Source organism: Salvelinus fontinalis, unplaced genomic scaffold (genome assembly GCF_029448725.1).
Source record: "Salvelinus fontinalis isolate EN_2023a unplaced genomic scaffold, ASM2944872v1 scaffold_2029, whole genome shotgun sequence".
NCBI lineage: Eukaryota > Metazoa > Chordata > Actinopteri > Salmoniformes > Salmonidae > Salvelinus > Salvelinus fontinalis.
The window spans coordinates 1,449-22,119 of NW_026602238.1; the positions used below are offsets into that span (position 1 = coordinate 1,449).

Below are 20,671 nucleotides of genomic sequence, written 5' to 3' on the forward strand. Positions count from 1 at the left end.
CAAACTGTTAGGTCCCACATAAAGCTGACCCAAAAGCATAGTAGCAACAATTTACCACTACTACACCTGGCTATCAGCGGAGCCTTGTCTGGCAACAAAACAGTTCATTCAGCCTCATTTACTGCCTTTAAAAAAAACATGGCTGACTTGCTTCAACAAATGTGGTTTCTACTGACAATTGAGATGTACAAACTATGGCATTAGGGGACGAAAAGCGGATAAGAAGCAATCTGTAATTTCGATTAAGACATTAATGAGCGAGCTAGGATGGAGTCAATATAACTATTTGCCCTTTTGAAATGCAAAGCAACAGAATTCAGAACATGGGCCGTTCTTACAGTGTTCTCCCTGTACACCAAGTCAAAACCGTAGGACAAATTAAGGGGCATATAAGCAGACAATGAAAACGCTTACAATATTCAATGATTACATTTCTCAAAAACAGGTTATAGGCTACATGTGAACCACCAAGTCAGAACAGTAGGCAAAATGAAGAGGTGAAAATAGACCAAATAATTAGGGTGAGGCACATGGGCTACTAACATTTTACTACACAACATACACTTAGCATTACTTTCTTAGCTACAGTATACACATCTCCCTGGCATATTACATAATTTATGCAGCAGCATACAATACATTTTTGGACTCACCTTGTTGTGCTGTGCTCACTTGAATAGGAAGGTGGCGCGGAAGTCCTTCGTGGGCATATTTTGTCATCAAACTTTGTCATCAAAGTCTGGCATTCTCTGGATTTATGGTGCTTTCAAGACAACTGGGAACTCGGGGGAAAAAATGGAATCATGATGAAGTCAGTGATCTTCATGTCGTAGCTGTAGAAAGAGGCCCGAGTTCCCAATTTACAATTCCGAGTTGGATGAAAGTTAAAAACCTATTTTCCCAGTCGTAGCTTGTTTTCCCCCGAGTCCCCAGTTGTCTTGAACTCACTCAAGTCAGATGTTGCAGTACCGAGTTAAGTTGTTTTGAGCGCGGCACAAATCAAGCTTCATTGACAGCATGGCCAATGTTGAACGTTTACAATTTTAAACTAGGAAAAGAGCCCCTTCATCTCAGATTTGGGTAATGTTTATGTAATGTTTATGTCCAATGGCCGGTGAGAACCGATACGTTTAATCTATAATTTCTCTTCATATGACAAAGATTAAAAAGGATTTGCCAGTAGATTGTCGACTTGATCCATGATGATGACTGCTAGATCAGATTTTGAAAGTATGATGTTGACATGATCAGTCCAATCAAAGCGACTGTAGATTTAACATGATTTGATGTTATTTTCTCTGTGGACAACGACCTTGAGCCTTCTTGGATGGGTACATCCAATGTAAGTCTATGGCAGCACCCAAGAGGCTTGAATTTTCAAGTTCTACCCTTAGACTTGGCATTGATATATTGTCCCCATGAATGACAGAACACTGAGCCAATCACAGCGCAAAGCTCCGTATTTTCTGCTGGCTTGCCCCACCTCCACAGAAAGCACTGAGCTAGGCTGAAAGACCTGCATTTAGGAGCTGCCTTACTCAAGAAAACAAAAAGAGACCATGTTTGTATACGGCTTTATTAACAACTCAATTACATGTTTTTTTACATTGGTTGCAAACAGATCATTTTTTTCTCGCTAAAACTGTGGGGCTCAAAAGAGGTGGCTCACCTGCCCTGAATGATGGGTCGCCACTGAACTTATCTCGAACACTGCAGTCCATCTGGGTGTTTAACCTTCCCAAGTTCCCCCATATCACCCTGCTCCTCCGTACATTCCACTGGCTTCCAGTCAAAGCTCACATCCACTACAAGACAATGGTGTTTACTTACGGTGCAGCAAGAGGAACTGCCCCATCTCTACCTTCAGGCTATGCTCAAACCCTGCATCCCAACCCGAGCACTCAGTTCTGCCACCTCTGGTCTCATGGCCGTCCCACTGCTAAAGGAGGTCAAGCTCCCTCTCAGCCCAGTCAAAGCACTTCTCTGTCCTGGCACCCCAATGGTGGCACCAGCTTCCCTCTGATGGTAGGACAGCAGAGTCCCTGCCCATCTGCCCGAAAAGGTCTGAAACCCTACGTCTTTAAATAATACCCCCCCCCCAAAAAAAAATACAAATAATAACAATATTAATTCAAATAATAATAATAGTAATAATAATCTGACACTAATATGAAGAACTGAATACAACCACAAGAACCATTCATACTGTCAGATCTAATATGAAGAACTGAATACTAAAGAGAAGAAGAGGTTGACCAGTACATATTCATGTAACTTTATTTTTCATTAGCAGATCAATAAAGTTTGCTTCAATGCAGTTATCCAAACACATTCATGATCAGTAACTAAAATAACTCATCTAGTTTTAAAGAAAATTAATAAACACATGTATTCATTTCATAAACTGTGTCTCATTAAATAAAGTTGTAAAACAATCCCCCCAAACTAGTGGTGAAAAGTGATCATCACACCATCTCTATCTGATACATGTTAGGGGCGTAAGGTAGCCTAGTGGTTAGAGCATTGGGCCAGTAACCAAAAGGTTGCTTGATCAAATCCCCGAGGTGACAAGGTAAAAATCTGTTGTTTTGCCTCTGAACAAGGCAGTTAACCCACTGTTCCTAGGCCATCATTGTAAATAAGAATTGGTTCTTAACTAACTTGCCTAGTTAAATAAAGGTTCAATAAAAAGAGTGTATACTAGCTCTTTCCCACAGAATACTGCAGAGGGACAACGTGGTCCCAGAGCAAAACATATTATATTATACAAAAAGCATCAGTGCCACTCCATTTAGTATGTTTGGTTACATTACATTGGACTACCAATATAAACCAAACATCTAAAGTGTTGGTTTCATGAGCTGAAATAAAAAAATCCAGCAATGTTCCATATGCACAAAAAGCTAATGTCTCTCAAATGTTGTGCACAACTTTGTTTATATCCCTGTTAATGAGCATTTCAGCCTTTGTCAAGATAATCCATCCACCTGACAGGTGTGGCATATCAAGATGCTGATAAAACAGCATTATCATTACACAGGTGCACCTTGTGCTGGGGGACAATAAAAGGCCACACAACACAATGTCACAGATGTCTCAAGTTCAGGGAATGTGCAATTGTCATGATGACTGCAGGAATATCCACCAGAGCTGTTGCCAGAGAACTCAATATTTATATCTCTACCATAAGTCACCTCTAACGTCCTTTTAGAGAATTTGGCAGTATATCCAACCGGCCTCACAACTGCAGATCACATGTAACCACGGCAGCCCAAGACTTCTTCACCTGCAGGATTGTCTGGAGAGGGGAGGGGGGGGGGGGGGGGCTGAGTAGTATTTCTGTCTGTAATAAAGACCTTTTGTGGGGGAAAACTCATGCTAATTGGCTGGGCCTGGCTCCCAAGTCCCACCCATGGCGAGCCCCTGCCCAGTCATGTGAAATCCATAGATTAGGGCCACATTTATTTCAATTGACTGATATCCTTATACGAACTGTAAATTGCTGTTTAGTATAATACGACTTGTAGGACGTATCGTATGTTACGAATTACAATTCGTATTTTATTTTACGCATTGCTATTCATACAATATGTTGCGAACTTGTAAAATGTATGATATGTTACGAATTCCAATTTGTTGTTGCTAACGTTACTTAGGTTAGGGGTGAGGGGTTTAAGGTAGAGTTAAATGGGTTTCGGGGAAAGGTTAGCTAACATGCTAAGTAGTTGCATGCTAAGCTAACATGCTAAGTAATAGCTAAAAGTAGTAGGTAGTTGCAAAGTTGCTAATTAGCTAAAATGCTAAAGTCCTCCTTGATGAGATTCAAACACGCAAACTTTGGCTAGAAGTTTGAGTTACACGCCCACCATTCCACAGAGCAGGAGTAAGGCTTCTCTCCTGTGTGTATACATTGGTGTGTTAAGTTGCTATGGTGAGAAAAACTCACCCAAAAGTCAGAACAGACGTAAGCCGGCATCTCTCATGCGTGTGTTCCCTGATGAACTATTAGCTCAGTTGCTGTTTTGAAGCATTTTACACAGGCAGAGCAGGAGTATGGCTTCTCTCCTTTATGTATCTGTTGGTGTGTTTTTAAGGTATCAAGCCGAGAGAAACTCACACCACAGTCAGAACAGGAGTAAGGCTTTTCTCCTGTGTGTGTTCTCTGATGAAGTTTTAGCTTAGCTGATGTTGTGAAGCATTTTACACAGTCAGAGCAGTAATAAGGCTTCTCTCCTGTGTGTGTTCTGTGATGAACTGTTAGCACAGTTGATGTTTTGAAGCATTTTCCACAGTCAGCGCAGGAGTATGGCTTCTCCCCTGTATGTATACGATCATGTGATTTTAAGTGGGAAAGTTGCGAGAAACTAGTTCCACAGTCAGAGCAGACGTAAGGCTTCTCTCCTGAGTGTGTTCTCTGATGAACTTTTAGATCAGTTGATGTTGTGAAGCATTTTCCACAGTCAGAGCAGACGTAAGGCTTCTCTCCTGTGTGTGTTCTCTGATGAACTTTTAGCTCATATAATGTTTTAAAACATTTTCCACAGTCAGAGCAGGAGTATGGCTTCTCCCCTGTATGTATACGTTCATGTGATTTTAAATGGGAAAGTTGAGAAAAACTAGTTCCACAGTCAAAGCAGACGTAAGGCTTCTCTCCTGTGTGTGTTCTCTGATGAACTTTTAGCTCATTTAATGTTTTTAAACATTTTCCACAGTCAGAGCAGTAATACGGCTTCTCTCCTGTGTGTGTTCTCTGATGAACTTTTAGCTCAGTTGACGTTTTGAAATATTTTACACAGTCAGAGCAGGAGTAAGGCTTCTCTCCTGTATGTATACGTTCATGTGTTTTTAAGGTATAAAATTGGGAGAAACTCTTTCCACAGTCAGAGCAGACGTAAGGCTTCTCTCCCGTGTGTGTTCTCTGATGAACTTTCAGTACATTTGATGTTTTAAAACATTTTCCACAGTCAGAGCAAGAATAAGGCTTCGCTCCTGTGTGTGTTCTCTGATGAACTTTTAGATCACTTGATGTTGTGAAGCATTTTCCACATTCAGAGCAGACGTAAGGTTTCTCTCCTGTATGTACACGTTCATGTGTTTTTAAGTGGGAAAATTGAGAGAAACTAGTTCCACAGTCAGAACAGTAATAAGGCTTCTCTCCTGTGTGTATACGTTGGTGTGCTTGTAAGGTGCCCAGATGAGAGAAACTTGCCCCACAGTCAGAGCAGTAATAAGGCTTCTCTCCTGTGTGTGTTCTCTGATGAACTTTTAGCTGAGTTGATGTTTTAAAACGTTTTCCACAGTCAGAGCAGTAATAAGGCTTCTCTCCTGTGTGTGTTCTCTGATGAAGTTTTAGCTGAGTTGATGTTTTGAAACATTTTCCACAGTCAGAGCAGGAGTAAGGCTTCTCTCCGGTGTGTATTTTTAGGTGTATTTTTAGCTTTGATAGAAATGGGAAAATCTCTTCACAATGTGGGCAGTGATGAGACTTCTTATCTCTCTGATCTTCCTGCTGTTGATCTCTGGATGTAGAGAATGTCTCAACATGGTATCCTGTGAACATCAGAAGAACCAGTCAGTTGGTGTGATATACATGTCAATCAAATGTATTTAATGAAGCCCTTTTTACATCAGTAGTTTTCACAAAGTGCTTAACAGAAACCCAGCCGAAAATCCACAAAGAGCAAGCAATGCAGATGTAGAAGCACAGTGGCCACAAAAAAATCTCTAGAAAGCAGGAACCTTGGAAGAAACCTAGAGAGGAACCAGGCTCAGAGCGGTGACCATTCCTCTTCTGGCCATACCGGGTGACAGGTAGCCTAGTGGTTAGAGCAACCGAAAGGTTGCAAGATCAAATCCCTGAGCTGACAAGGTAAAAGGTCATCCTTGAAAATAAGAATTTGTTCTTAACTTACTTGCCTAGTTAACCTGTTTTCAAAATCACAGACAGCAATTAAATAAATCACTTACCTTTGAAGATCTTCCTCTGATTGCAATTCCAAGGGTCCCAGGCTACACAATGAATGGTCGTTTTGTTCGATAAAGTCTTTCATTATATCCCAAAAATGTCAGTTTAGTTGGCGCGCTTGATTCAGTAATTAACTCGTTCAACATGCACACAAACAAATCCAAAAGGTTACCAGTAAAGTTCATCCAAACAAGTCAAACGATGTTTCTAATTAATCCTCAGGTATTCTAATATCTAAATAAAAAATCATATTTAAGACGGAGAATAGTCTGTTCAATAGCGAAAATAAATAACAAAGAGCGCACTCTCGTTGATGCGCGCAACATGACTACTTTTCTAATGGGGGACACCTTGGAAAAACTACAAATACCTGAAACCCATTCTAAGGACTGGTGATATCTAGTGGAAGCCATAGGAACTGCAATCTGGGTCCTATCTATTTGTATATCCCATTGGCAAGCATTGAAAAAAACCTGTGACCTCCACAAAAAAAAAATCCGTAAGGATTTTCCTTAAGGTTTTCGCCTGCCATTTCAGTTCTTTTATACCCACATACATTATTTTAACAGTTTTAGAAACTTCAGAGTGTTTTCTATCCAATGCTATCTAGTATATGCATATCCTAGCTTCTGGGCAGTTTACAGGCAGTTTACTTTGGGCACGCCAGTCATCTGAAATTCAGGACAATAACCAGTTTGCTAAGGAAGTTAAATAAAGGTAATTCAAAAAAATATATATATATACAAATAAATACACTACCATTAGTGGTGAAATAAATGAATGAATTCAAAAGATTGGGGTCACTTACAAATGTCCTTGTTCTTGAAAGAAAATTTAAAAAATTGTCCATTCAAATAATGTCAAAATGATCAGAAATACAGTGTAGTCATTGTTAATGTTGTAAATGACCATTGTAGCTGGAAACGGCTGAAGATCTCGTACAACGCTGTGTACTACTCCCTTCACAGAACAGCGCAAACAGTCTCTAACCAGAATAGTGTCTAGAAGGCCAGCATCCCGGAGTCGCCTCTTCACAGTTGACGTTGAGACTGTTGTATTGCGTGTACTATTTAATGAAGCTGCCAGTTGAGGACTTGTGAGACGTCTGTTTCTCCAACTAGACACTAATGTACTTGTCCTCTTGCCCAGTTGTGCACCGGGGCCTCCCACTCCATTTTCTATTCTGGTTAAAGCCAGTTTGCGATGTTCTTTGAAGGGAGTAGTACACAGCGTTGTACGAGATCTTCAGTCTCGTGGCAATTTCTCGCCTGGAATAGCCTTCATTTCTCAGAACAAGAATAGACTGACGAGTTTCAGAAGAAAGGTCTTTGTTTCTGGCCATTTTGAGCTTGTAATCGAACCGACAAATGACCCAGAAACTCAACTAGTCTAAAGATGGCCAGTTTTATTGCTTCTTTAATCAGAACCACAGTTTTCAGCTGTGCTAACATAATTGCAAAAAGGTTTTCTAATGATCAATTAGCCTTTTAAAATGATCAACTTGGATTAGCTAACACAACATGCCATTGGATCACAGGAGTGATGGTTGCTGATAATGGGCTTCTGTACACCTATGTAGATATTCCAATAAAAAAAAAAATCCTCCGTTTCCAGCTACAATAGTCATTTACAACATTAACAATGTCTACTGTATTAATGATCAATTTGATGTTATTTTAATGGAGGGAAAAAAAGTAATTTTCTATCAAGAACAAGGACATTTCTAAGTGACCCTAGATTTTTCAACGGTAGTGTATGTATTCATTTCAGTAGGTTGTATGGGAATGGGGAAAAAATGATTCTGAAACTGGGTAGGAGTCAAAAACTAAAAAGAGGCAAAAGTCGTGAAAATGATGAGCTATATCATCCTCCACTCAACATCACAAGGGTTAGTAACTACACAGACTCATTTCATATAACTTCAAAAACACTGGCAGTTTGTCTACTTCACTTCTTTAGTCTACTCTCTGATCACTCCAGATAACCCAGTGAATAAAACAAATGCTGGCAATACTGGTGCCATCCAAGTCTCAGTAGCATGAAATAAGATCTACAATTTATTCAAAAAGTATTCAGACCCCTTGATTTTTTCCACGTCTTGTTACATTACAGCCTTATTCTAAAATTGATTAAATCGTTTTTTCTTCTTCTCAGCAATCTACAAACAATACCCCATAATGGCATCACAATACCCCATAATGACATCGCAATACCCCATAATGACAGGGCAAAAACAGGTTTTTAGAAATAACTGAAATATTACATTTACGTACGTATTCAGACCCTTTACACAATAGTTAGTTGAAGCACCTCTGGCAGCGATTACAGCATTGAGTCTTGTTGGGTATGAAGCTACAAGCTTGGCACACCTGTATTTGGGGAGTTTCTCCCATTCTTCTCTGCAGATCCTCTCAAGCTCTGCCAGTTTGGATGAGGAGCGTCTCTGCAAAGCTATTTTCAGGTCTCTCCAGAGATGTTTGATCGGGTTCAAGTCCGGGCTCTGGCTGGGCCACTCAATGACATTGAGACTTGTACCGAAGCCCCTCCCACGTTGTCTTGGCTGTGTGCTTAGGGTCGTTGTACTGTTGGAAGGTGAACCTTCACCCCAGTCTGAGGTCCCAGCGCTCTCAAGTTGGTTTTCATCAAGGATCTTTCTATACTTTGCTACGTTCATCAGTCCCTTGATCCTGACTAGTCACCCAGTCCCTGCCGCTGAAAAACATCCCCACAGCATGCTGCTGCCACCACCATGCTTCACCGTAGGGATGGTGACCGGTTAGTTCCAGACATGACGCTTGGCATTCAGGCCAAAGAGTTACATTTTGGTTTCATCAGACCAGAGAATCTTGTTTCTCATGGTCAGAGTCATTTAGGTGCCTTTTGACGAACTCCAAGCGGACTGTCATGCGCCTTTTACTGAGCAGTGGCTTCCATCTGGGCACTCTACATAGAGGAAGAGTTCCAAAGAGGAACTCTGGAGCTCTGTCAGAGTGACCATCGGGTTCTTGGCCACCTCCCTGACCAAGGCCCTTCTCCCCCGATTGCTCAGTTTGGCCGGGTGGCCAGATCTAGGAAGAGTCTTGGTGGTTCCAAACTTCTTCCATTGAAGGATGATGGAGGCCTCTGTGTTCTTGGGGACCTTTAATGCTGCAGAAATGTTTTGGTACCGGTCCCCAGATCTGTGCCGACACAATCCTGTCACGGAGCTCTACGGACAAATCCTTCCACCTCATGAATTGGTTTTTTACCTTGACATGCACTGTCAACTGTGGGACCTTACATAGACAGGTGTGTGCCTGTCCAAATCATGTCCAATCAATTGAATTTACCACAGGTGGACTCCATGTTGTAGAAACATCTCAAGGATCATCTCATAGCAAAGGGTCTGGAAAAACTTACGTAAATAAGAAATCCTTATCATTTTTTTTTTTTTAATTTGCAAGAATTTCTTAAAACCTGTTTTTGCTTTGTCATTATGGGGTATTGTGTGTAGATTGACGAGGAAAAACATGTAATCAATTTTAGAATAAGGCTGTAACGTACCAAAACGGGAAAAATGGGAAGGGGTCTGACAGTGCCCTCGGAAAGTATTCAGACCCCTTGACTTTTTCCACATTTTGTTATGTTACAGCCTTATTCTAAAATTAGATACAAAAATATCATCAGCAATCTACACACAATACCCCATAATGACAAAGCTAAAACAAGTTTAGACATTTTTGCATTCTTTTTTTTTTTAAACAAGAGACTCAAAATTGAGTTCAGATGCATCCTGTTTCCATTGATCATCCTAGAGATGTTTCTACAACTTGATATATAAAATATTAAATATCCACTACTGTTCAAATGTTTGGGGTCACTTAGAAATATCCTTGTTTTGAAAGAAAAGCACATTGTTTGCCAATTAAAATAACATCAAATTGAATAGAAATACAGTCAAGACATTGTTATTGTTGTAAATGACTATTGTAGCTGGAAACGGCAGATATTTTATGGAATATCTACATAGGCGTACAGAGGCCCATTATCAGCAACCATCACTCCTGTGATCCAATGGCATGTTGTGTTAGCTAATCCAAGTTTATAATTTTAAAAGGCTAACTGATCATTAGAAAACCCTTTTGAATTCATGTTAGTACAGCTGAAAACTGTGGTGCTCATTAAAGAAGCAATAAAACTGGCCTTTGCAACTCTGCCAAGAAGGCCAGCATCCCGGAGTCGCCTCTTCACTGTTGACGATGAGACTGGAGTTAAGTGACCCCAAACTTTTGAATTGAGCTCAGGTGCATCCTGTTTCCATTGATCATCCTTGAGATGTTTCTACAACTTGATATAGAAAATATTAAATATATATGTATGAGATATAAATCATCAGGATGTGGTAGTCTACTGGTTATGTTCATCACTTCTCCAATCGTTGTTGAGATCTGATATTCTGTGCAGCAAACAAATTATAATTCAATATTGACAGTAATGATGCCATGGCCTATTTTGAAATGTGATATGCCTAACAAGGTGATTGAGGGCATTAAACATTTTCAACGTTCTTAAAACAATGTGTGGGAAAAGGCAGGCGTTACAAGTTTTAAAATGTTTTGCTTTGCTGTGAAGTCTTGAGGTGTTCAGGGATGTGTGATGTCAGAATTACAGAATTCAACCTAGCAATAGACTGGGTCATAACTTATGGAGGTCTAATATATGAAGATAACTTATGGATAGAACCAGCTCTTACCATGACTAACAGTTGTCCTAATCTTCTCCTCCTCTTCTTTCTCATCTTTAATGTTGACATTCAGCTCCAGTGTTTGACTGCAGTCCTCCAGCTTCACTGATGCCATCTCTGGATCCTGCAGTGCAAACTTGGCTCCACTGTCACAATCAGGACCCAGTGACTGTAGGTGTGGAAGGAGAGTGGCAGGATGGGTTTGTCCTCACTGTTGATGTTACCGGCCTCAGACTTAATCTGAGTCAGCCTGTAGTAATAAAGACAAACGGACACAAAAGTTATTTTCTTGACAGTTCTGGCACTTTATTCTGTAAAAATATTTTCTCTTTTTTCTTGTTCAATTATCTCATTTCAGTAAATCAGGTAGCTAATCCTTGACAAAACATTCATTCACATTAGACACAAAGTACACATTTTAAATTGCATAACATAAGAGCACTTAATCTATAGTAGATTTCCTAAATTCACATAAATGCATAAATGACTCAAAAACCATTTAGTACAAAATTGCAGTATGTTGTAGGCAGTACTATGTAAACATTTTTATGAATACCCTTGTCTTCACTGTATTATTTCACTCACAAAAAACAATTTTATTTCCCATTCATGTAACAGTATAACTTTAGTACGTCCCCTCGCCCCGACCTCGGGCGCGAACCAGGGACCCTCTGCACACATCAACAACAGTCACCCACGAAGCATGAGTCACCCACGAAGTCACCCACCCATCGCTCCACAAAAGCCGCAGCCCTTGCAGAGCAAGGAGAAAACCCTACTTCAGGTCTCAGAGCAAGTGACGTAACCGATTGAAATGCTATTAGCGCGTACCCGCTAACTAGCTAGCCATTTCACATTCGTTACACTCACACCATAGTAAGAATTATCAGGGTTCGTACAGTGGCAAGTCAAATTCAAGGACTTACCGGTGAGTACTTTTTCAAGCACTAATATTTATTTACTTGTAGCACCTTGTGCAAACCCTGAAATATAGATAAATATAGAAACAACTGAATGTGTCTGAATATTAGTACACATGTAAAGGACTGATAATCATTACATTCAGCTTCAAAACTGTAGAGCAACTGAAATGTTCTCTCTCTGATGAGGCACTACCTGCACTGAAGTCCGTTGATGCAGACCTCCTATGGTATCATGGCGGTCCGCAAACAAACATTTAAGGTCCATGTCTGTCTAATTCTGTACAAAGAAAATAAACCAAGGAATCCCTATTAACTTCTACCACACCCTCCCCTTCCCCAAAAACCCTCCCACACCCCCAATAAACTGTATCAATAGATCCATTTCTGTGTTTGCAAACATTGGGGTTTATATCATGCTGAGACAATCCACCCCCAGGATATCCAGCTTATCAAAAACCATACCGACAGTAACATCTGTTACCCCCAACAACTCTGCTGCAGTTTACAAGATAACTTTAAACCTGGTATTTCTGCTTTACACAATCCAAGTGTTGATGACCTTACCAATGAAAGCATGTCAGGACTAGTAGAAAGACCAGTTCTGACAGTAGGTCCTCTTACTACGGGACCAACCATGGAAGCTCCATCAGTCTGACAGTAGGTCCTCTCACTACATAACCAGCCATGGAAGCTCCATCAGTCTGACAGTAGGTCCTCTTACTACGGGACCAACCATGGAAGCTCCATCAGTCTGACAGTAGGTCCTCTTACTACGGGACCAGCCATGGAAGCTCCATCAGTCTGACAGTAGGTCCTCTTACTACGGGACCAGCCATGGAAGCTCCATCAGTCTGACAGTAGGTCCTCTCACTACATAACCAGCCATGGAAGCTCCATCAGTCTGACAGTAGGTCCTCTTACTACAAGACCAGCCATGAAAAATCCATCAGTCTGACAGTAGGTCCTCTTACTACAAGACCAGCCATGGAAGCTCCATCAGTCTGACAGTAGGTCCTCTTACTACAAGACCAACCATGGAAGCTCCATCAGTCTGACAGTAGGTCCTCTCACTACATAACCAGCCATGGAAGCTCCATCAGTCTGACAGTAGGTCCTCTTACTACAAGACCAGCCATGAAAAATCCATCAGTCTGACAGTAGGTCCTCTTACTACAAGACCAGCCATGGAAGCTCCATCAGTCTGACAGTAGGTCCTCTTACTACAAGACCAACCATGGAAGCTCCATCAGTCTGACAGTAGGTCCTCTTACTACAAGACCAGCCATGGAAGCTCCATCAGTCTGACAGTAGGTCCTCTTACTACGGGACCAGCCCTGGAAGCTCCATCAGTCTGACAGTAGGTCCTCTTACTACAGAACCAGCCATGAAAAATCCATCAGTCTGACAGTAGGTCCTCTTACTACAAGACCAGCCATGGAAGCTCCATCAGTCTGACAGTAGGTCCTCTTACTACAAGACCAGCCACTTGGCACATATTTTCACTCAACAGCTACATGTTCCATTCTATGGCATTTAAAAAGACTGTGATGATTCTCCGTTGCTGCTCCAGTGTCAACTGTTCTGCCTGCGGCTATGGAAGCCTGACCTGTTCACCAGACGTGCTGTTTTCAACTCTCTAGAGACAGCAGGAGCGGTAGAGATACTCTGAATGATCGGCTATGAAAAGCCAACTGACATTTACTCCTGAGGTGCTGACCTGTTGCACCCTCGACAACCACTGTGATTATTATTATTTGACACTGCTTGTCATCTATGAACATTTGAACAACTTGGCCATGTTCTGTTATAATCTCCAGCCAGAAGAGGTCTGGCCACCCCTCGTAGCCTGGTTCCTCTCAAGGTTTCTTCCTAGGTTCTGGCCTTTCTAAGGAGTTTTCCCTAGCCACTGTGCTTCTACACCTTGCTGTTTGGGGTTTTAGGCTGGTTTTCTGTACAGCACTTTGTGACATCAGCCGATGTAAGAAGGGCTTTATAAATACATTTGATTGGTTGATTGATGAGGCTGGGTCAAAATCTCTGACATTGAAGCTAAGGAATCCTATTCTGTACTTTTCCAGACAAAACCTTCTCAAACCTCAACAGCACTGATAAGCTTTCACTTCTTTAACCCTCTTTCCTACTGATCAACCTTTAGGCTTCAACCACTCTGTCTCCTTCACATGTTCTTTAACAATATCATCCATGGACATAGATATTGGGATCTCAGATTACTCCCTTCAATTTAGCATAAACTCCAGGGTCATGGATTCTGAGCTTCATCCCATTATGAATTTCCAATTGAATAATCTTCCCTTGCTGAACCTGACTAGCACAAGATATTAACAATCTACCATCTTAAATGTTTTATTTCACCTTTATTTAACCAGGTAGGCTAGTTCAGAAAACGTTCTCCTTTACACGGACACGGCCCAGATTAACTTCACCTCTCTTTTTTATGGCCTTGGTTAATCAGATAGGGTGTAAATGAGGCCCTGTTGTCTCCTCAAACACCATCCCAACTTTCCACTGTGACACATTACTCCTCTGTTCTTCCTGTCTTTCCACTACAGACCATTCACATTCTAGGCCCTCATCCTCCCGCTCCATATGAGAAATATCCCCCACATTGATCGCATTCCAGCACAGCTGTTGCTTCTCAAACTCTCTCTCCATTTCCATTGTTTCAGGGGTGTCAAACTCATTCCATTGAGGGCCGAGTCTACGTGGGCTAATTTTTTTTTCTCCATTTCAATTATAACCTAGACAATCAGACGAGGGGAGTTCCTTTCTAATTCGTGACCTTAATTCATTAATCAAGTATAAGGGTGGAGCGAAAACCCGCAGACACTTGGTCCTCCATGGAATGAGTTTGATACGTGCTCTGATTCATCCGCATTAATCGATGCCATTCCATGCAGTTGGCCTCACTCTCCAAATGGTAAAGGACAACTTCAGTTAGCTTCCCTCTATTTTGACACTCCATCACACAGCCTCTTGTCGCCATTTCATCACGAGCAAACTCCTAGAAAGACGACCGAAACCGTTGAAGCCGCCATTTGAAGAGCCTCGTCCGAATCATCCTGATCTCGCGAGCTTAAATTTACGAAACAGTGTATGTAAACTCGCGAGATCAGGATGGTTCGGACGAGGCTATTTATCAGCTCATAGACAACATTTTACACAAAACCAAGAACATGTAAAAACGAACTCAAATAAGTGGAATCTTTATGAAATGACTGACGAAATTATGTTCATACACTCATACAAACCCGAAGTCTACCTAAGTGACTTGTAAAATCGTTTATAATCACGTTCTTCACTCACTCGGTTTGACCCCAAAATAACACATACAATTAAAACCTTTACCAAACGTGATAATACCTTGACGGATTTGTTACATATCATATATTCTTTTGACATTAGAAACTTTAAACATGCTATTACATACCTACAATAATACAGTTGAAATGGACACAACCACTATCGACATAACAGCACAGTTCTGTCGTTTTCTACCCGGAACATCTTCAGTCACAGTTCTATTCAAACTACAGTGTATGATATATATAGGAAAATTGTTCAATTCACACATCCCTACTGCATCTGATCTGTCGGACTCACTAAACACAAATGCTTTGTTTGTAAATTATGGGTGTGATCTTACATTCAATCTGGAGTGCCAGAGTGCGCTTGGGCGTTTGTAAATTAAGAGCGGTGTCAGATTGTCAGTTCGTATCGCTCTCGGAGCGTTCAGAGCCACACTGGACGCTCTGGTGGAGGAGTAGGGTTTTATTTATTACATTATTTATACTTTTACTTTTGATACATAAGTATATTTTAGCAATTACATTTACTTTTGATACTTATGTATATGTCGAAACCAAATACTTTTAGACTTTTACTCAAGTAGTATTTTACTGGGTGGCTTTCACTTTTACCTTGATAGGAAAGGACTCAAGTATCTTTACTTTTACTCAAGTATGACAATTGGGTACTTTTTCCACCACTGCGTGCAATGCTTCCAATTTCAATTCCTGAACTCCCAAAAACCTTTCAGCGGCAAATACAATTAATCTTTACAATCGGTATCCTTTAACTGGTAAACGACATTATGAATCTCAACAGGTTGCGGGGCATCCACTGCCATAGCTTCCTCAGCACCAATCACTCTTTCAACTATTTCCCGCGCCTCCCAGTAGGAGAACTACTGTACAGTTTCTTGATGTGGATATTCCCTGATATAAGAAAAATTGATAAATGCCATTGGTCAGATCCGGTGTTATGAAACTGATGGAATTTATTTTGTATTGAAGTAGGCACATAGCATACATAACAGGTTAGGATAATTAAAGTGGCAGTTAGGTGAATTAGCTTGGCAGGTTAGGAGTCTGAGGTTAAGGTTAGGAAAAGGGTGAGGGTTAGGGTTAGGGATTTGTTTACCATGCAGGTTTGGATAACTAACATGGCGCTTAGGAGACTGAGATTAAGGTTAGGAAAAGGGTTAGGCTTTGCTACAATGCTACATCTGTCAACAAGTGTTGTTCCAACGCAAAAGAAACGGCCACGGACCAATGGGGAGCATCAATTGGTGTAAACTAGATATCATGAAACACCCGATATCAGAGAACGCCCCTAATTGCGGTCTGCAATTACACCCTTCTCGGATCAAGGGGGAAGGCTTCCAGTCTATAAGCATGCTTTCCACTGTGCTCAGAGGGCATTTTCGGTACTGCAGTTCAGCTGAAGCACGGCCCAATTCCCATTGAAGGCCCCATAGCGAAGTTACATTTAAAAAAAAAACATTTTTTATCATCAAGTTTGTTAACAAAACATCCTTTGAATTATTCAAGTAATTGCCTTAGAGTCTGATTTTTCCCATCACTCACAGCCAAAGTTATTAACTATTTTAGATTCATGCTGTGAGGTGGGTGAGCTTATGCCACATGCAGATGCTGAAGGGAAAACACACCTCTTGATCTGCGTGTTTATAATGTAGGTAAAGGTGCAGCCTCGTCTCATAGACTAGATGTAACATAGTAAATATAAATCCTGGACTCTCAAAATAGTGTGATATTTTACGTTTTTATGGTTACATAAGACAGACGGTTACTTAATAAATGGAATTTGGTGGTGCTGTACTGTAACAGCGAGCTGAGCCAGTTGAAACTGTTGACGCCAGGGATATATTGTTGGTGACTGTGTGTTCCTTCATTAGTTTTGTGTTTTTTATTCATTTATTTCTGGTACTCTCCTACCTGAGAGGCATGAGGCCTGTGTGGCGTTGCACTGTTAAAATCCTCCCAGTGTGGAGATGAAACACCTGTGTGTTGCAAAGCCACATAATCTGTCCTCTCTGCTCTACCTAGGTGTTTTAATGTGGGTAATACAGAGATAATACTAATACAGAGATAACCACTGCTCTATCTAGGTGTTTTAATGTGGATAATACTCATACAGAGATAACCATTGGACATGCATTTTCCATTATTTCATTGTGTTTATCACTACAGTTCTGTAAATTTGTAATTTAAAGCATATACGGGGCATTATACAAGACCCCTTGACTTTTTCCACATTTTAATACTTTTTTTACCCTTCATCAATATACACACAATACCCCATAATGACAAAGCGAATATTTTAGCAAATTTATAAAAATGAATACCTCATTTGCATAAGTTTTCAGACCCTTTGCTCTGAGACTCAAAATTGAGCTCAAGTGCACCCTGTTTCCATTGATCATCCTTGAGATGTTTCTACAAGTTGACTGGAATCCACCTGTGGTAAATTCAAATGATTGGACATGATTTGGAAAGGAACACACCTGTCTGTATAAGGTCCCACAGTTGACAGTGCATGTCAGAGCAATATCCAAGCAATGAGGTCGAAGAAATTGTCCGTCGAGCTTCGTGACAGGTTTTTGGCCAGGCACAGTTCTGGGGAAGAATAGCAATACATTTCTCAAATCTCTGTGAGCTGGGCTCCCCGCTTGTGCCGTCAAACTCCTGCCCGACGTTGGGCGCAAACCTTTTAGCGGCTCCCGGGTGGCTCAGCTGTCTAAGAAACTGCATCTCAGTGCAAGAGACATCACTACAGACCCTGGTTCGAATCCAGGCTGAATCACATCCGGCCGTGATTGTGAGTCCCATAGGGAAGCGCACAATTGGCCCAGCATCGTCCGGGGTTGGCCGTCATTGTAAATAAGAATTTATTCTTAACTGACTTGCCTGATTAAATTAAAAAGTGGGATACATGCCAGCAAAGCCACTACACAAAACAATACTAAACAATACATTAATTGCACAATAACGGTGCCCACAAACTGTTAGGTCCCACATAAAGCTGACCCAACAGCATAGTCCCAACAACTTACCACTACTACACCTGGCTGTCAACGGAGCCTTGTCTGGCAACAAAACAGTTCATTCAGCCTCATTTACTGCCTTTAAAAAAAACATGGCTTACTTGCTTCAACAAATGTGGTTTCTACTGACAATTGAGATGTACTATGGCATAAGGGGACGAAAAGCGGATAAGAGGCCATCTGTAATTTCGATTAAGACATCAATGAGCGAGCTAGGACGGAGTCAATATAACTATTTGCCCTTTTGAAATGCAAAGCAACAGAATTCAGAACATGGGCCGTTCTTACAGTGTTCTCCCTGTACGAATAGTCAGAACCGTAGGATAAATTAAGGGGCATATAAGCAGACAATGAAAACCCTTACAATATTCAATGATTATATTCCTATAAAACAGGTTATAGGCTACATGTGAACCACCAAGTCAGAACAGTAGGCAAAATGAAGAGGTGAAAATAGACCAAATGATTAGGGTGAGGCACATGGTCTACTAACATCTTACTACACAACATACACTTAGTATTACTTTCTTAGCTACAGTATACATATCTCCCTGGCATGTTACATCATTTATGCAACAGCATACAAGACATTTTTGGACTCACCTTGTTGTGTTGTGCTCACTTGAACAGGAAGGTGGGGCAGCAGTCCTTCATGGGCATATTTTGTCATCAAACTTTGTCATCAAAGTCTGGCATTCTCTGGATTTATGGTCCTTCAAGACAACTGGCAACTCAAAGAAAAAAAATGGAATCATGATGACGTCAGTGATCTTCAGGTCGTAGCTGTAGAAAGAGGCCCGAGTTCCCAATTTACAATTCCGAGTTGGATGAAAGTTTAAAACGTATTTTCCCAGTCGTGGATTGTTTTCCCCCCGAGTTCCCAGTTGTCTTGAACTCACTCAAGTCAGATTTTGCAGTACCGAGTTAAGTTGTTTTGAGGGCGGCACAAATCAAGCTTCATTGCCAGCACGGCCACTGTTAAATGTTTACAATTGTAAACTAGGAAAAGAGCCCCTTAATCTTAGACTTGGGACCACACAGCCACTCAACTGAATACCAGGCTAATGATTGCTTTGCAAAGCTTGCAGTTAGCCACTGATTCCTTCCAAACCACTCATTGTTGAATTTGCCATTTCCAACTTGTTGTGTATTGTTTGTCCAATGGCCGATGAGCACCGATACGTTTTATCTATAATTTCTCATTATTTCTCTTCATATGACAAAGATTAAAAAGGATTTGCCAGTAGATTGTCAACTTGATTCATGATGATGACTGCTAGCTCAGATTTTGAAAGTAAGATGTTGACATGATCAGTCCAATCAAAGCGACTGTAGATATCACATGATTTTATCTGTGGACAATGACCTTGAGCCTTCTTGGATGGGCACTTCTAATGTAACTCTATGGCAGCACCCAAGGGGCATGAATTTTCAAGTTCTACACTTAGACTTGGCAGTGACATATTGTCCCCATGAATGACAGAACACTGAGCCAATCACAACACAAAGCTCTGTATTTTCTGCTGGCTTGCCCAACCTCCACAGAATGCACTGAGTTAGGCTGAAACAGCTGCATTTTGGAGCTGCCTTACTCAAGAAAACTAAAAAAAGAGACCATAACTGTATGCGGCTTAATTAATAACTCAATTATATATGTTTTTTTTACATTGTTTGCAAACAGAAACATTTTTCTCTCACTTTTTTATTGCTAAAACTGTGGGTCTCAAAACAGGTGGCCCACCTGCCCTGAGTGATGGGTCGCCACTGAACTTATCTAAAACACTGCAGTCCGTCTGGGTGTTTAACCTTCCCAAGTTCCCCCATGTCACCCTGCTCCTCCATACATTCCACTGGCTTCCAGTCGAAGCTCACATCCACTACAAGACAATGGTGTTTACTTACGGTGCAGCAAGAGGAACAGCTCCATCTCTACCTTCAGGCTATGCTCAAACCCTGTATCCCAACCCGAGCACTCAGTTCTGCCACCTCTGGTCTCATGGCCGTCCCACTGCTACAGGAGGTCTCCCTCTCAGCCCAGTCAAAGCACTTCTCTGTCCTGGCACCCCAATGGAGGCCACAGCTTCCCTCTGATGCTAGGACAGCAAAGTCCCTCCCCATCTGCCCGAAAAGGTCTGAAACCCTACGTCTTTAAAGAGTATCCCCTCAAAATACTAATAATACTAATACAAATAATAATAATAATGTGACACTGACTAATTGAGGAGAAATGTATTTACTGTGATATGTGGTTGTCTCACCTGGCTATCTTAAGATGAATGTACTTAATGTACTGGTGACATCACAGGGTCAGAGAGAACTCCTGACTGTAGTCATACAAAAACACTCCAGGCACTCAGCCCATAAGAACCATTCATACTGTCAGATCTAATATGAAGAACTGAATACAACCATAAGAACCATTCATACTGTCAGATCTAATATGAAGAACTGAATACTAAAGAGAAGAGGTTGACCAGTACATATTCATGTAACTTTATTTTTCATTGGCAGATCAATAACGTTTTCTTCAATGCAGTTATCCAAACACATTCATGATCAGTAACTAAAATAACTCATGTAGCTTTAAAGACAATTAATAAACACATGTATTCATTTCATAAACTGAGTATCATTAAATAAAGTTGTAAAACAATCCCCCCCCAAACTAATGGTGAAAAGTGATCATCACACCATCT

The 20,671-nt window shown here is 41.0% G+C and overlaps 1 protein-coding gene across 1 annotated transcript; it reads right to left on the minus strand.

The window, feature by feature from the left end:
- Positions 1–2,259: 2,259 nt before the first annotated feature.
- LOC129850443 (zinc finger protein OZF-like) lies at positions 2,260–11,901 on the minus strand. The gene is made up of 2 exons (XM_055916855.1): positions 10,698–11,901; positions 2,260–5,550 (listed from the first exon to the last, which is right to left on the minus strand). The coding sequence occupies exons 1-2, from the start codon at positions 10,801–10,803 to the stop codon at positions 3,980–3,982; spliced, it is 1,677 nt and encodes a 558-aa protein (XP_055772830.1). The 5' UTR covers positions 10,804–11,901; the 3' UTR covers positions 2,260–3,979.
- Positions 11,902–20,671: the final 8,770 nt, after the last annotated feature.

Coding starts and splice junctions, on each gene's coding strand:
- LOC129850443 (XM_055916855.1), bottom strand. CDS start 10,803: ATGGCATCAGTGAAGCTGGAGGACTGCAGTCAAACACTGGAGCTGAAT. Junction 5,551..10,697: donor TAGGACAACTGTTAGTCATG/GTAAGAGCTGGT, acceptor TGATGTTCACAG/GATACCATGTTGAGACATTC.